The 17,747-nt window shown below is 34.4% G+C and overlaps 1 protein-coding gene across 1 annotated transcript; it reads left to right on the plus strand.

The window, feature by feature from the left end:
• The first annotated feature begins 1,375 nt into the window (after positions 1 to 1,375).
• Positions 1,376 to 2,503, plus strand: LOC108318437 (olfactory receptor 4P4). Its single transcript, XM_017549473.1, has one exon. It carries the CDS (start codon positions 1,376 to 1,378, stop codon positions 2,303 to 2,305), a length of 930 nt encoding a protein of 309 aa, XP_017404962.1. The 3' UTR covers positions 2,306 to 2,503.
• The last annotated feature ends 15,244 nt before the right edge of the window (positions 2,504 to 17,747 follow it).

A 17,747-nucleotide genomic window follows, 5' to 3' on the forward strand; every position in this document is an offset into this window, starting at 1 on the left:
TAAACACTAACGTTGTAGTAAACATGGTGTTTCTATGTCTATAAAGAAGTTGAACCAAGAAGAAAACTTTCCAGGTAGAGAACTTAATCATCAGCTGTAGCTGATGAAACCAAGACAACAATTACAGGGATTCAAATGATGTTTTTCGTAAACTTACAATAAATGGAGACAGATTGATGCATTGGCTTTGTCTGAGAACATTCGAAGCCTTATTTTACTTAGAGGCTTAATTTTATGTAAAAGTCTTAATATCCTTATGGCGGTTAAGAAGTATATTTCATATTTCAGGTGGATTTTAAATAACAAATATAAATTTGTTTGTGAAAATGGAAATGTACAAGAAGAAATTTGAAGAATAATTCAAACTAGTAGTATATTCAATATTATTATTTTCTTCAAATAAAATGAAATTGCCTTTCTTATTTATTGGCAAAGATTAGTCTGATTATGGATAAAATAATAACCTGTATCCCAAAAAAGTACCTTTAATTCTAGCTCTTAAAATTCTACTATGAAAATGAATGTCTTAAAAATTTAATGTCTATTACAGTGCAATTATTCATTGTATTGGTAACACTGTATTGGTTAATTTGGTAATGTGGAGAGATGAGGAAGAAATTTAAGGAGGGTTTAATTGAGAAGTCAAGAATGAAATTAGGGCTGAAAATGTATACTATAAATTGACAGTCCTTTTGAGGACATTTGGTAAGAATTAAAATACTTTGATGTAAAATTATTTTTAGAAAGCAATGAAACACATTTTTAGTAATTCAGTGTCATCTTTTCAGTCACATCCAGGATTCTAACAACTTAAAATATGTTTGGTCACCACCTACAACATTGACTTTAGTTTATGCAATCAAATCATATTTGTTTGATATCAATATTGCTGATGCTTAGTGCTGAGGTCAATTCAATAAATTGTCCACATTATTTTAAAATAATATTTGTATGACCTGTTTCCTTAATAAATTTTGAGTCCCAGAGAGTAAAAACAATATCCTTTGCAAGGAATTATTTTGTATTGTAATATTGTATATTACATTCAACTTCAGAAATAAATATTCTCTATGATATAATTTTACTATTGTTGATTGAACAATAGAATTCATACCTACTAGGGCAGGGATTGATCACAATTTGCTGGAAGAGCTAATGGAAATCATCTAGTATATATTCATGGAGAGTTTCATTAGTGAACCATTTTAACTGAATACCAGATATTTACTCTCTGAGCCACTTGAATGAGGTTAATTAAATCTAGCTAGTTCCTCGAATAGAATATGATCATTATATTTCTCAACAAACACTTGTAAGTGTAAGCTTGTGAATTATGTCATTTCAGGTGACTTACCTGTTCTGTCTTCACTGGACCATGGAAAAAAGCAATAATATCACTGTCTTTATTCTCTTGGGGCTTTCCCAAAATAAGAACATTGAATTCCTCTGCTTTGTATTATTTTTGTTGTGCTATATTGCTATTTGGGTGGGAAACTTACTCATAATGATTTCTATTACTTGCACTCAGCTCATTCACCAACCCATGTATTTCTTCCTCAATTACCTCTCACTCTCCGACCTTTGCTACACATCCACAGTGACCCCCAAATTAATAGTTGACTTACTGGCAGAAAGAAAGACCATTTCCTATAATAACTGCATGGTACAACTCTTCACCACCCATTTTTTTGGAGGCATAGAGATCTTCATTCTGACAGGGATGGCCTATGACCGCTATGTGGCCATCTGCAAGCCCCTGCACTACACCATCATCATGAGCAGGCAAAGGTGTAACACAATCATCATAGTTTGTTGTACTGGGGGATTTATACATTCTGCCAGTCAGTTTCTTCTCACCACCTTTGTACCATTTTGTGGCCCAAATGAGATAGATCACTACTTTTGTGATGTGTATCCTTTGCTGAAATTGGCCTGTTCTAATATACACATCTTAGGTCTCTTAGTCATTGCTAATTCAGGGTTAATTGCTTTGGTGACATTTGTTGTCTTGCTATTGTCTTATGTTTTTATATTATATACCATCAGAGCATACTCTGCAGAGAGCCGCAGCAAAGCTCTTTCCACTTGCAGTTCTCATGTAATGGTCGTGGTCCTGTTTTTCACACCTGCATTATTCATTTATGTTAGACCGGCCACAACTTTCTCAGAAGATAAAGTGTTTGCCCTCTTTTATACTATCATTGCTCCCATGTTCAACCCTCTTATCTACACGTTGAGAAACACAGAGATGAAGAATGCCATGAGGAAAGTGTGGTGTCGTCAAACAGTTCTGAAAGGAAAGTAACTTTTCTGAATTGTTTCTGCTTTCCATGCCACAGTTCCCAGAGACCATAACACATGAGTGAGAAAGAGTCACTCTCATCATGCTCTTGTCATTTTTAGGAGAGAAAAGTGAGCAAACAGGAAGTGTACGTATTCTGTGGTTTTATACTTCTACAAGGACATCTCAATAACAAATTGAGCATTATTCCTATCCATACTCTCTTCCACCTTTGTTAATCATTACTATTGTGCTCATGTGATATGAAATAAACAGAAAATTTCATAAAAATAAAGGATTACATGGTGTTGTGTTGAAAAATTAAAATAGATAGGCGTTTTCATGTCTTCAACTTCTAAGAACATGAATGAAATATTACCCTCAACTTTTTACATTTTTACTGAATTCTAAACACAAAAAGTGCATATATTGCCTGTGTACAACTCATGAACTTTTGCAAATTGAGCATGATTGTGTAATCAGCAACTGGAACAAGAGACAGATGTTATCAGCACATCAGAGGCCCTCCTTAGTCCTCTTTATAATTCATACCTCCCAAAGGTAAACACAATATTTATTTCTAAAATAATTAGTTTTTATCTGTTTGTGTACTTTGAAGAATAAGAAAGATAGATTTGGCTACTAAGTAGGTGTCTTCTCAGTATTTCATTTGTGAGTCATTTCTCATGTTTGTAAGTTTTCTGATTGTTTCCATTGATGTATAAGGTATCGTATTGTATGAATATATAATGACTAATTTATCCATTCCCTCATTGCCAGACATTTCGGTGTTTCCCATTCAGGGTTATCATGTATAGTACTGCTTTGAATATTTTGAAACATGTCTTTTTGGTGAATATATGTCTTTTATTATTTCGTTTTGCTTTATAATGTAATTAAAAATCAATTTTAAGAAATTTAAACAATTTTAAGAAAGTAGTACTGTATTCGTATTAATATTTTTTAGTAATACATTACTGATATAAAATGAAAGGTAATAATTGAAAAAATAATTCTCCATAGAAAAACACTAAGTAATATAAAAGATTTAGAAATAAATATGTAAAACTTCTAAAATCCACACAATAGGGTATGGGAAAAGCTGATTAATGCAAACCTGTCTGTCAATCATAGGAAAAAGGAAGAAATTCTCTTAAAAAGGTAGTTTATACCATGAAGCTTAGAAAAACTTCCAGAGATGCAGCATTGGATTATGTTAGCAAGATTAACACACAGGTATCACCACTGAAATATGTTATCAAGTAGAGTATTCATTGCAGCATATGAAGGTACTTGCCATATTAAATGAAACTTGGGAAATTCTGTATTTAGCTTCAAAGAAGAAAAGAAAAATATACTTCACTGAACTCCCAATAAGAGCAGTGATGCCAAATGAAGAAGGCATGCTGTGAATTTATGCTAACACTGGATTGTAACACACACAAACAAATACATGTGTGTGCAGACACCTAATGCAGAAAATAAAGTATTTTCAGGAGTTTATATTTAAGGTATAGTTGAAATAAATCTGCTCATATAGAAAACCAAAATGTATAAGAAGAAAAAACATGTTCACAAGCAAATGATCACACAACAAAAATTCCTGAATATAGGAGGAAATTAGGCTGGAAACAGCTATGTCAGAGCACAGCATACGAAGACTGGGTTTATTGCAGTTATTGGACACAAAATATAATATAAATATTTATTGTATAAAGTAGAAATAATTTTAAAGTTAAATTGCAACATTAGTTTAAAATTTTTCAGGGCTGTTAGAAAACAAAATAACTTCAATAAATAAATAAAATAATATTTTTATTAGAAACTCAATGGATAAAACATAGTAACATAGCCAAATTAATCAGTGAAATCCAGATATCAACAAATTTACTCAGAAAACCAAAGAGAGAGACAAAGACATAGAAAAAGTTAAAGGGATATTAAGAGACCTTAGAGATGGAATGAAAGGAAGCAACCTATGTCCACCAGACTTCAAAAGAGTTGCTCTCAGAAAGAGCCATACAAAATATTACTTATAATTAATAATAATTTTAAACACAGAAAGACTAGAAACTAGAATAAAATAGAATCACATTTTAAAAGTGCCAATTGTAAAATATTGTCCTTGAATTCTATGCTTTTTCAAGAAAAGTGAAGTGGGCAGTCTTCAGTAGAATAAAACAAGCCGCAATTTAAACATGGACAAGAGTTTACTATACAGACACAGTCACTTAAAGTAGTTGTAAATATTAATTTTTATTAAGAGGAAAGATGTTCCATGAAGGAATATTTTAAATCCAGGAAGGAATAATTTAACAGGAAAATACTAACCTTATGTGTAAACTGAGATATTGTGTTAAAAATATTAATTATGTATGTAAGATGAAACATAGAAGAGAGAACAAAAGCCTTAGTCCATGACAGCATGTAATTTGAAAAGAAGTACTGCTTATTAGGAGAGAAAAGACACTGATTAAATTCAGACTTGGTAATATTCATGTAAAGATATGATTGTTTTTCAGTAATTACTAAAATAGTATGAGAGGGAGAGAAAGAGAGAGAGAAATGTATTTTTTAAAAGAATATCATTCCAGATAAAAGGCAAGAAAATAGGAAGGAAACAGACAAATTGGGCAAAAGCAAAAACAAAGGCAAAAAAAGATTATACCAACCAATTAAAATATATAAGTTATTTGCATTTCTCTGATGATCAGTAATGATGAGCATTTTTTCATATGTTTGTTGGCCTCATGTATGTCTTCTTTTGTAAAGTATCTGTTCATATCCTTTGCCCACTTTTGAATGGGTTTGTTTGTTTTTTCCTTGTAAATCTGTTTTAGTTCTTTGTAAATTCTGGATATCAGCCCTTTGTCAGATGGGTAGATTGCAAAAATTTTTTCCCATTCTGTTGGTTGCCGATTCACTCTAATGACTGTTTCTTTTGCTGTGCAGAAGCTGTGGAGTTTGATTAGGTCCCATTTGTCTATTTTGGTTTTTGTTGTCAATGCTTTTGGTGTTTTGGTCATGAAGTCCCTGCCTACGCCTATGTCCTGAATGGTTTTCTTCCAGGGTTTTTATGGTATTAGGTTTTATGTTTAAGTCTTTAATCCATCTGGAGTTAATTTTAGTGTAAGGTGTCAGGAAGGGGTCCAGTTTCTGCTTTCTGCACATGGCTAGCCAGTTTTCCCAGCACCATGTATTAAACAGGGAATCCTTTCCCCATTGCTTGTTTTTGTCTGGTTTGTCAAAGATCAGATGGTTGTAGATATGTTGTGTTGTCTCCGAGGCCTCTATTCTGTTCCATTGGTCTATATCTCTGTTTTGATACCAGTACCATGCTGTTTTGATTACTGTAGCCTTGTAGTATAGTTTGAAGTCCAGTAGTGTGATGCCTCCTGCTTTGTTCTTTTTGCTTAGAATTGACTTGGCTATGCAGGCTCTCTTTTGGTTCCATATGAAGTTTAAGGTGTTTTTTCCCAGTTATGTGAAGAAGGTCATTGGTAGCTTGACGGGGATAGCGTTGAATCTGTAAATTACTTTGGGCAGTATGGGCATTTTCACGATATTGATTCTTCCTAACCATGAACATGGAATGTTTCTCCATCTGTTTGTGTCCTCTCTTATTTCGTTGAGCAGTGGCTTGTAGTTCTCCTTGAAGAGGTCCTTTACGTTCCTTGTTAGTTGTATTCCTAGGTATTTTATTCTCTTTTTAGCAATTGTGAATGGCAGTTCATTCTTGATTTGGCTCTCTTTAAGTCTGTTATTGGTGTATAGGAATGCTTGTGATTTCTGCACGTTGATTTTGTATCCTGAGACTTTGCTGAAGTTGCTTATCAATTTCAGGAGGTTTTGGGCTGAGACGATGGGGTCTTCTAGATATGGCGATCATTAAGAAATCTGGAGACAACAGATGCTGGAGAGGATGTGGAGAAATAGGAACACTTTTACACTGTTGGTGGGAGTGTAAATTAGTTCAACCATTGTGGAAGACAGTGTGGCGATTCCTCAAGGACCTATAAATAGAAATTTCATTTGACCCAGCAATCCCATTACTGGGTATATATCCAAAGGATTATAAATCATTCTACTATAAGGACACGTGCACACGAATATTCATTTCAGCACTGTTTACAATAGCAAAGATCTGGAACCAACCCAAATGCCCATCGATAATAGACTGGACAGGAAATATGTTGCACATATACACCATGGAATATTATGCAGCCATCAAAAACGATGAGTTTGTGTCCTTTGTAGGGACATGGATGAACCTGGAAAGCATCATTCTCAGCAAACTGACAGAAGAGCAGAAGATCAAACACCGCATGTTCTCACTTATAGGCGGGTGTTGAACAATGAGAAAACATGGACACAGGGAGGGGAGCACTACACACTGAGGTCTGTTGGGGGGAAATAGGGGAGGAACAGTGGGGGTTGGGGAGTTGGGGAGAGATAGCATAGGGAGAAATGCCAGATATAGGTGATGGGGAGGAAGGCAGCAAATCACACTGCCACATATGTACCTATGCAACAATGTTGCATGTTATTCACATGTACCCCAAAACCTAAAATGCAATTAAAAAAACAAAACAAACAAACAAAAAAACCAACCAAACAAAAAATATATATATAAGTGAAACAAAATTAACACATTGTACTAAATTCTTCAGCAGATTACTGAAAATTACCATAATGGTGTAATATACAGCTTGTAAAATGTGCTTTTACAAAAGATGCTCCTATGGGTTACCTACAAAGGGGAGCCCATCAGACTCACAGTGTATGTCTAAGCAGAAACCCAACAAGCCGGAAGAGAGTGGGGGCCAATATTCAACATCATTAAAGAAAAAAACTTTCAACCTATAATTTCATATCCAGCCAAACTAAGCTTCATAAATGAAGGAGAAATAAAATTCTTTACCAACAAGCAATAGCTGAGAGATTTTATCACCACCAGGTCTGCCCTACAGGAATAGCTCCTGAAAGAAGCACTAAACATAGGAACAACCAGTACCAGCCACTACAAAAATGTACCAAATGGTAAAGCGCATCGACACAATGAAGAAATGGCATCAACTAATGGGCAAAACAACCAGCTAGCATCCAAATGTCAGGATCAAATTAACACAACAATATTAACCTTAAATGTAAATGGGCTAAATGCCCCAATCAAAAGACACAGACTGGCAAATTGGATAACAAGTCAAATTCCATTGGTGTGCTGTATTCAGGAAACCCATCTCATATGCAAGGATACACATAGACTCAAAATAAAGGGATGGAGGAAGATTTACCAAGAAAATGGAGAGCAAAAAGAAGCAGAAGTTGCAATCCTAATCTCTGATAAAATAGACTTTAAACCAAAAGAGATAAAAAGAGACAAAGAAGGGCATTACATAATGGTAAAACGATCAATGCAACAAGAACAGTTAACTATCCTAAATATATATGCACCCAATACAGGAGCACCCGGATACATAAAGCAGTTCTTAATGACCTACAAAGAGACTTAGACTCCCACATAATAATAGTGACGGACTTTAATACTCTGCTGTCAATATTAGACAGATCAACGAGACAGATAATTAACAAGAATATCCAGGACTTGCACTCGGACCTGGACCAAGCAAACCTAATAGACATTTACAGAACTCTCCACCCCAAATCCACAGAATATACATTCTCCTCAGGACCACAACACACTACTCTAAAATTGACCACATAATTGGAAGTAAGTCACTCCTCAGCAAATGCAAAACAATGGAAATCATAACAGTCTCTCAGACCACAGTGCAATCAAATTAGAACTCAGGATTAAGAAACTAATTCAGAACCGTAAAACTTCACAGAAACTGAACAACTGGCTCTTGAATGTTGACTGGATAAACAATGAAAGGAAAGCAGAAACAAAGATGTGCTTCAAAACCAATGAGAATGAAGACACAACATACCAGAATCTCTGGGACACATTAAAAGCAGTGTCTAGAGGAAAATTTATACCAATAAGTGCCCACATGAGAAGCAAGGAAAGACCTAAAATCGACACCCTATCATCAAAATTGAAAGAGCTAGAGGAGCAAGATAAAAAAACTCAAAAGCTAGCAGAAGACAAGAAATAACTAAGATCAGAGCAGAACTGAAGGAGATAGAGACAGAAAAATACCCTTCAAATGGTTAATAAATCCAGGAGCTGGTTTTTTTTGAAAAGATCTTCAAAATAGACCACTAGCCAGATTAATAAAAAAGAAAAGAGAGAAGAATGAAATAGATGCAATAAAAAATGATAAAGGGGATATAACCACAGATTCTACAGAAATACAAACTACCATTAGAGATTACTAAAAACAACTCTATGCACATAAGCCAGTAAATCTGGAAGAAATGGATAAATTCCTGGACACTTGCACCCTCCCAAGTCTAAACCAGGAAGAAGTTGAAACCCTGAATAGACCAATAACAAGGGCTGAAGTTGAGGCAGCAATGAATAGCCTACGACCCAAAAAGAAGCTCAGGTCCAGTAGGGTTAACAGCTGAATTCTACCAGACATACAAAGAGGAGCTGGCACCACTACTTCTGAAACTATTCCAAACAATCCAAAAAGAAGGATTCCTTCCCAAATCATTTTATGAGACCAACATCATCCCGATACCAAAACCTGGCAGAGATTCAACAGGAAAAGAAAAATTCAGGCCAATATCCATGATGAACATTGATGCAAAAATCTTCAATAAAATATTGCAAACAGATTGCAACAACACATCTAAAAGCTTATTCATCATGATCAAGTAGGCTTCATCCCAGGGGTGCAAGGCTGGTTCAACATACTCAAGTCTATAAACGTAATTCACCAAATAAACAGATCCAAAGACAAAAACCACATGATTATCTCAATAGATGCAGAGAAGGCCTTCGACAAAATTCAACAGCCCTTTATGCTAAAAGCTTTCAAGAAACTAGGTATCAACGGAATGTATCTCAAAATGATAAAAGCTATTTACAACAAACCAACAGCCAATATCATACTGAATGGGCAAAACTGGAAGAATTCCCTTTGAAATCTGGCAATAGAAAAGGATACCCTCTCTCACCACTCCTATTCAATATAGTATTGGAAGTTCTAGCCAGAGCAATCAGGCAAGAAAAAGAAATAAAGCGTACTCAATTAGAAAAGTAGGAAGTCAAATTGTCTCTATTTGCAGATGACATGATTGTATATTTAGAAGACCCCATTGTTGCATCCCCAAATCCCCTGATACTGATAAGCAACTTCAGCAAAGTCTCAGGATACAAAGTCAATGTGCAGAAATCACATGCATTCCTATACACCAATAACAGACTTAAAGAGAGCCAAGTCAAGAAAGAACTGCCATTCACAATTGCGACAAAAAGAATAGAATACCTAGGAATACAATTAACGAAGGAACATAAAGGACCTCTTCAAGGAGAACTACAAACCACTGCTCAAGGAAATAAGAGAGGACACAGATAGAGAAACATTCCATGTTCATGGTTAGGAAGAATCAATATCGTGAAAATGGCCATACTGCCCAAAGTAATTTATAGATTCAATGCTATCCCCATCAAGCTCTCTATGACTCTCTTCACATAACTGGAAAAAAACACCTTAAACTTCATATGGAACCAAAAGAGAGCCCGTGTAGACAATTCAATTATAAGCAAAAAGAACAAAGCTGGAGACATCACAATACCTGATTTCAAACTATACCAGAAGTCTACAGTAATCAAAACAGCATGACACTGGTATCAAAACAGAGATATAGACCAATGGAACAGAACAGAGGCCTCGGAGGCAATGCCACAGATCTGCAACCATCTGATCTTTGACAAACCAGACAAAAACAAGCAATGGGGAAAGGATTCCCTGTTTAATAAATGATGTTGGGAAAACCGGGTAGCAATGTGCAGAAAGCAGAAACTGGACCCCTTCCTGAAACCATACAAATAAAATCAACTCCAGATGGATTAAAGATTTAAACGTAATTCCTAACACCATAAAAACCCAAGGAGAAAACCTGGGCAAAACCATTCAGGACATAGTCATAGACAAGGACTTCATGACTAAAACACCAAAAGCATTGACAACGAAAGCCAAAATAGACAAATGGGATCTAATTAAACTCCAGATCTTCTGTACAGCAAAAGAAACAATCATTATTGTGAACCAGCAACCAACAGAATGGGAGAAAATTTTTGCAATCTACTCATCTGACGAAGGGCTAATATCCAGAATCTACAAAGAACTAAAGCAGATTTACAAGAAAATAAACAAATCAACCCATTCAAAAGTGGGGGGAGGATATGAATAGACACTTTTCAAAAGACATGTATGAGACCAACAAACATATGAAACAATGCTCATTATCACTGGTCATTAGAGAAATGCAAATCAAAACTACATTGAGATACCACTTCATTCCAGTTAGAATGGCGATTATTAAAAAATCTGGAGACAACAGACGCTGGAGAGGATGTGGAGAAATAGGAACACTTTTACACTGTTTGTGGGGGTGTAAATTAGTTCAACCATTGTGGAAGACAGTGTGGCACTTCCTCAAGGACCTAGAAATAGAAATTCCATTTGACCCAGCAATCCCATTATTAGGTATACTTCCAAAGGATTATAAATCGTTCTATTATAAAGACACAGGCACACGTATGTTCATTGAGGCACTGTTTACAATAACGAAGACCTGGAAGCAACCCAAATGCCCACTGATGATAGACTGCACAAGGAAAATGTGGCACATATACACCATGGAATACTATGCAGCCATAAAAAACTATGAGCTTGTGTCCTTTGTAGGGACATGGATGAATATGGAAACCATCATTCTCAGCAAACTGACACAAGAACAGAAAATCAAACTGCATGTTCTCAATCATAGGTGGGTCTTGAACAATAAAAACACATGGACACAGGGAAGGGAGCATCACACACTGGGGTCTGTTTCAGGGGACTAGGGGACCGACAGCAGGAGTAGGGAGTTGTGGAGAGATAACATGAGGAGAAATGCCAGATATAGGTGATGGGGATGGAGGCAGCAAACCACATTGCCATGTATGTACCTATGCAACAATCTTGCATGTTCTGCACATGTACCCCAGAAACTAAAGTGCAATAAAATGTATATATATATTAAAAAAAAAAAAGATGCACCTAAATCATCAATTACAGTTTCATCCAAAGTGAAACTGAAAGCATGACAAGAATAAGACAGGCAAATGTATTAAGATTTTAAGCAATGTTATTTATTATGTCTTTAAATAATTAAACATTAATAGAATTTGCAAGATAGAATCCTTTATGAATTCTACCTTTGTATGGATGGAGAAAGATATGGAGGATTTTATCCAAAAAAATAAGCAGCATTAATAGACATATAGAGAACAGTATAGTCAACAAATAAATTGAAGCAATTTATCATATTTTATAATTTATTCTTCCACAGAATAATTAATTGTAATTAATCTGCCACAAATTAATTCTTCACCAATGTCAAATAATCCACATCCTGATCTATATCTGGGTTTTATACCCTTTACAAAAATGATCATAAAATCATAGGCCTAAATCTAAAACTAAAAAGTTCTTACATGATAACATTACAGAAAATCTATATGACCATGACTTTGGTGATAACTTTTTAGATATAACATCAGAAGTATCATCCTTGAAAGAAAGAGTTGATATCTAGATTTTGTAAACTTAAACATTTCTTTGCTGTGACAGATAATATCAAAATAATAAAAAGACAAGCCACAGATTTGCAGAAAAGATTGACCAAAAATATCTGATAAAGGACTGTTATCTAAAATAGACAGAGAACAAACTGACAAGAAGAAAACAAACAACAAGGAATAAACTAAATACCTATCAATGATAGATCGGATAAAGAAAATTTGTTTTACATATATACCATGGAATACTATGCAGCCATATAAAAGAATGAAATTATGTCTTTTGTGGGAACATGGATGGAGCTGGAGGCCATTATCCTTAGCAAACTAATGCATGAACAGAAAACCAAATACTGCATGTTCTCACTTATAAGTAGGAGCTAAATGATAAGAACACATGGGCACAGAGGGAAGCAACATACACATAGAGGAAAACAGCACACACAACAACAATACCACTTTTGGGGATTGGAGGGTGGGAGGAGGGAGAGGAGCACAAAAAATAACTATTGGGTACTAGGCTTAGTACATGGGTGACAAAATAATCTGTGACAAGAGTTTACATATACATATATATATACACACACACACATATATATGTGTACATATATATATATATATATATGTACACATATATATAAAGAAAAAATAGAAAACAACCAGACTAAAGAAATAGGCTAAAGTCCTTAATGGACATCTCACCAAAGAAGACATACAGGTGACATGTAAGCCTATGAAAAGATATGCCATATCACAGGTCACCAGAAGAATACAAATTAAAGCAACAATGATATACCACTGCACTGCCTATCTATTAAAATGACCAGATCCATAACACCAATAATGCCAAAGGCTGATGAGGATTGTAGAGCAAATGGAACACTCATTCATTGTTGCTGGGAATGAAAAATGGCACAGCCACCATAGATGACAGTTTGGCAGTTTCTCAAGTACTAAACATAATTTTATCATTCGATACAGTAATTATACTACTTGATATTTACCCAAAGGAGTAAAAAACTTATGTGTATGCAAAATCCTGCATTCAGATTTTTATGTTAGGTTTCTCTGCATCACCAAAGTTGGAAACAAGCAAGATGTCTCTCAGTAGGTCTATGAATAAATAAACTGTGGTATATTCAGACAATTGAATATTGTTCAGCACTAAAAACAAATAAGCTATCAACCCATGAAAAGACATGGGGGAGGCTTAAATGCATATTATTAAGTGAAAGAAGCCAATCTGAAAATACTAATAATGCATGATTGCAACAAAGGCAAAGTTATTGAGATAGTAAAAATGTATTAGGAGCGTGGGAAGGATGAATAGGTAGAGGGCAGGTAATATTAGGGCAATGAAACTATTCTACATGATAGTATAAGAGTGCAGAGATGTCTTTATACATTGTACAAACCCACGGAATATACAACACCAGGAATGAATCTAACTGAATCTCATTACAAAACCCTGTTGTATAACAAGAATAAACCCTATGTACTTTGAATGATAATGATGTGTCAGTGCAGATTCATCAGTTGTAAAGAATGAAACACTCTGGTGGGACAATGTTAATAATAAAGGAAGTTAGGCATGATTGGGGCAGAGGCTGTATCAGAAATGTTTATGCCTTCTGCTCAATTTTGCTGTGTGAGAAACTGAAAGTGCCCTGTAGATAGTCTGATTTTTTTTAAAAAAAAAAGCCAAAAAAGGGGATAGAATTTAATACTACACGCAAAAAGCTTCTTGATTAGGTCAAAATAATACAGAGAATTGAGAAGAAAGTTATACAGGAAGAAAGTAAACTGCAGTAGTATAAACTTAAATTCAAAGCTCTTAATAAGATTAAATATAATTACACTGCATTTAAAAGACAAAAGTTGTCACCATAAACATTATAGGATGCTTTTCAGCAAACACCCTGCTGCAAAGGAAAATAATGAACTAATGATACATAAAACAACATGATAAATCTCAAAACAGAGTCCAGACACAAATGAATAATTACTTTGATCAATCATAATAAAGTTCTAGAATTGGAAAACTAAAATTGAATCATAAAAATCAGAAAAGTAGTTGTATCTGGGAGAATGAACTGAAAAGGGGCATGACAAAACTTCTGGGTTGTTGAGTTTTCTACATCTTGAATTTGTTAGTGGCTACATGAATATATACATGTATCAAAACTCATCAAAACATATACTTCAAAACATTGCATTTTATTGTATGTAAATTTTATCTAGAGAAAACCATGTATGACAAAAAAATGTTCGTATCTCTTGGTCTCAAGAAAAATATGACTTTCAAATCCCACTTAGAAGTGAGAACATGCCTTATTTAGTTTTCTCTTCCTGTGTTAGTTTGCTAAGGATAATGGCCGTCAGCTCCATCCATGTTCCAGCAAAGAACATGATCTTATTCATTTTTACAGCTGCATAGTATTCCATTGTGTATATGTATCGTATTTTGTATATCCAGTTTCATCATTGATGGATATTTAGGGTGGCTGCACTATTCACTGTTGTGAATAGTGTTGCAATAAATATATGTGTGCATGTGTCTTGAAAATAGAATGATTTATATTCCTTTGGGCATATACTCAATAATGGGATTGCAGGGTGGAATAGTATTTCTGCCTTTAGGTCTTTGAGGAATCTCCACATTGTCTTTCACGATGGTTGAACTAATTTACATTCCCATCAATGGAATTATCTTTAAGAACCCTGTGGTAAGTGACAAAAGCAAGTTACAAAAGACTACATATTGCATGATTTTTTTTTTTTGTAAAAAAGCCCAGAAATGCAATCTATAAATGCTAATATATAGAATATAGATTAGTGTTTGCCTAGAGCTGGGGGTGACAGTGGGAGAGAGGAATGAGGAGTGATTGCTGGTGGGAATGGGATTTTGTTCTGAGGGGATACAGATGTAGTAAACTCAGATTGTGTTGATGATTGCACAACTGTGTGTATGAAAGTAATTGTGCACTATAAATTGATGAATTACATAGCATATGAATTTTATTTCAATAAAGCTATTATAATAAATGAATGTTAAATCTTTTGATCATTTCTATGTATGTAATATTCTTATAATATCTTTTATTAATTTGCTGTCATTCTCCTATCACATGACAGGTAGCTGTCTTTTTTATCTAAGAGATTATTCTCATCAGATATCCTTCCTTTGCACACATTTTTGTTGTAAAATACGGACATTAATATTCCATTATTTATGTATAATATTTACCATTTGTTCCAAAACATATTTTTAAACATCTCTTAGATCCCAAAGTACATTTTGCAACTTAGGAATAGAAGATAGGTTGACTTTCCCCACTTCTCATCTAAATAACTGAGTAGCAGAATAGGGATCCCCAATGATGTTCACATTTTAGTCCCCAGAACTTATCAATATATTTTGTTACATAATAAGGTGATTAAGATTGTAGATAAAAATTAGTTTTGCTAATCAGTTGATCTTAAACTGCACTGTCCATGTGGACTCAGTGTATTCTCAAGGTTTATTTAAAGTGGAAAAGTGAAGCAGAAGAAGATAGATTTGAAGATGCTACACTGCATGCTTTGGAGATGATGGAAAGGGGTCATAAGGAAGCAGGTAGATTCTAGAAGCTGGAAGAATTAAGGGAATAAGTTTTCCCCTACAGACTTCAGTAGGATTTATCCATTCCAATGCTTTGAGTTTAGCCCAATGAGCCTCATTTTGGACTTACCACCTCCAGAACCGTGAAATCTAACTTTGTACTGATTTAAGCCACTAAGTTTGTGGTAATTTGTTATAGCAGCAATAGGAAACTAACACACCAGCTTAATCATGATGAATGTTTCCACAAACCTGGGCATAATCGTTCTTTTACTTCCTGCTCTTTATTTTTCCTGCTAACTCTAGACAGTGAAAATATAAGCAGGATCTCTTTGACATTTTGAATGTTGTTTGAAATTTTAAAAAAGGTGAGATAAGGTAAGAAGAATAAAGTAAAAAAGTCAAGCATGGGGGAAATGAACTAATAGGAACAGGAAAAGAAAAAGCAAGATTAATATTAGTGGTCAAGCTAATATTAGGATTTTTTTTTAGCAATAGGATTTACAATAAAAAAGTAAATACATTAAATCCAACACCATACTTATTCCAAGCATAGTCCAGACATGAACCTCATCCCACCTCTTTCTCCATAAATCAGCACAGAATCAATTAAAAACAAAAGCAATGTTCCCAAATAGCACAATCATATATGCTCTTTTCTATTCAAATAGAGCTTTCAAGAAGAACAATTAAAATTCAATAAATAACATAAAACAGATACCTTAATATGTTACATCAAATATAGACTAATACATATAATGAAGCATATTAATTCAAAAAACAAGGTTTAGAATGATAAAATTATTACTTCTCTTTGTTGAGTTGCTTTGGATTAGGGTTACAGTCATTAATGTGAGAATTGATCAGTTTTTGTATTTAACAATAATTTTTAAAATTTAATTTAAAAAAATTGCACAGTACTAGAAATTAAAGTTCATTGATATGTATACAATTTGGTTTCGACTATAGCAGAAGACTTTGGGGAAAAGTTGTCTCCAAGGTCATTTATCATTTTGCATCTTCCTCTTTAAATAGACCTATGAGAATAGAGAAAAGAGCATTTATTGTCAAAGACCCTGTGAAACGGCAGATATCATTAGGTGAGAAAACCGGGAAGAACAAAGACTCGTTTCCACCATCCTTTCAGTTTAGGGGGTCAGGTATTTTCTGGTACTAATTATTTACAAAGCAACTCCTCCAGCATCATGGCTATCTTATTTTGGGGAGCTGCATCCAAATTAACTCAAGAAAAGATAGAAACATAAAGTGAACTCAAGCTCTGGAAAATGCTGGTGAGATTTTTTTTTCTTTTAAAACTAATACAGAATACTTGTGGGAAAGGATAATTAAATGGTTAGATTTTAAACATTTGTAATATAATTGAAAAATATTGTTCTTGAAATACAGAGAGAAGGAAATTATTAAAATGATGATAATAAGGTAATAATATGAACCTAAACATGACTGTGAGAAGGGTAGGATGGATACGAATAAGAAAATGTCAATAATTTCAAAGGAAAGTGAGTCATTATGCCCAAAATGCTCAGAAAAGGGAGGATGGCATCCTTGTGATGGATATTGGGTTAAGGAGAGAAACAGCATGATGTTACTGCATCAGTTGGATTAAAGGGAGGCCATAATTCAGAAGGTTAACAGCCTTTACTAGGATGTAAATTCTGATAAATGCAAATTTAGATTTCAATCCTCCAATTAAGATAAATTAATACCTGAATAAAACACCTTGATGAATAAAAAAAATTCTTCTAGAACCTTATGATGTGGACAGTAGGGAAAAAAATCCCCAGGCTTGTGTTTAACAGTCCAGTTTCTTCTAGATGAGAGCCAAACAACATAAATAATTGTTGCCCAAAATGGCTATGATGTGAGCCTCCTTAAGTTGAGGGCCTCTCTTAGTGGAGGACAGTAGTTTTCTTTTAACTCAGCAGGAAAACCAAAGGGGAATGAGGTTGTAAAAGCAGGCGCAGTGCTTGAGTCTGTATCTAAATCATATTATTACTATTACTCTTACAATCATTATTTTGTAATGCACAAGAGATCCCACACCTGTAATGACTACTGTGTCAACTCTAGCATAAATACCTGAAGAAACACTGTAGTTTCCCAAACGCTGGAAGTGTTAGGCACAACGTCACTACACAGGGAAC

Source organism: Cebus imitator, unplaced genomic scaffold (genome assembly GCF_001604975.1).
Source record: "Cebus imitator isolate Cc_AM_T3 unplaced genomic scaffold, Cebus_imitator-1.0 Scaffold218, whole genome shotgun sequence".
NCBI lineage: Eukaryota > Metazoa > Chordata > Mammalia > Primates > Cebidae > Cebus > Cebus imitator.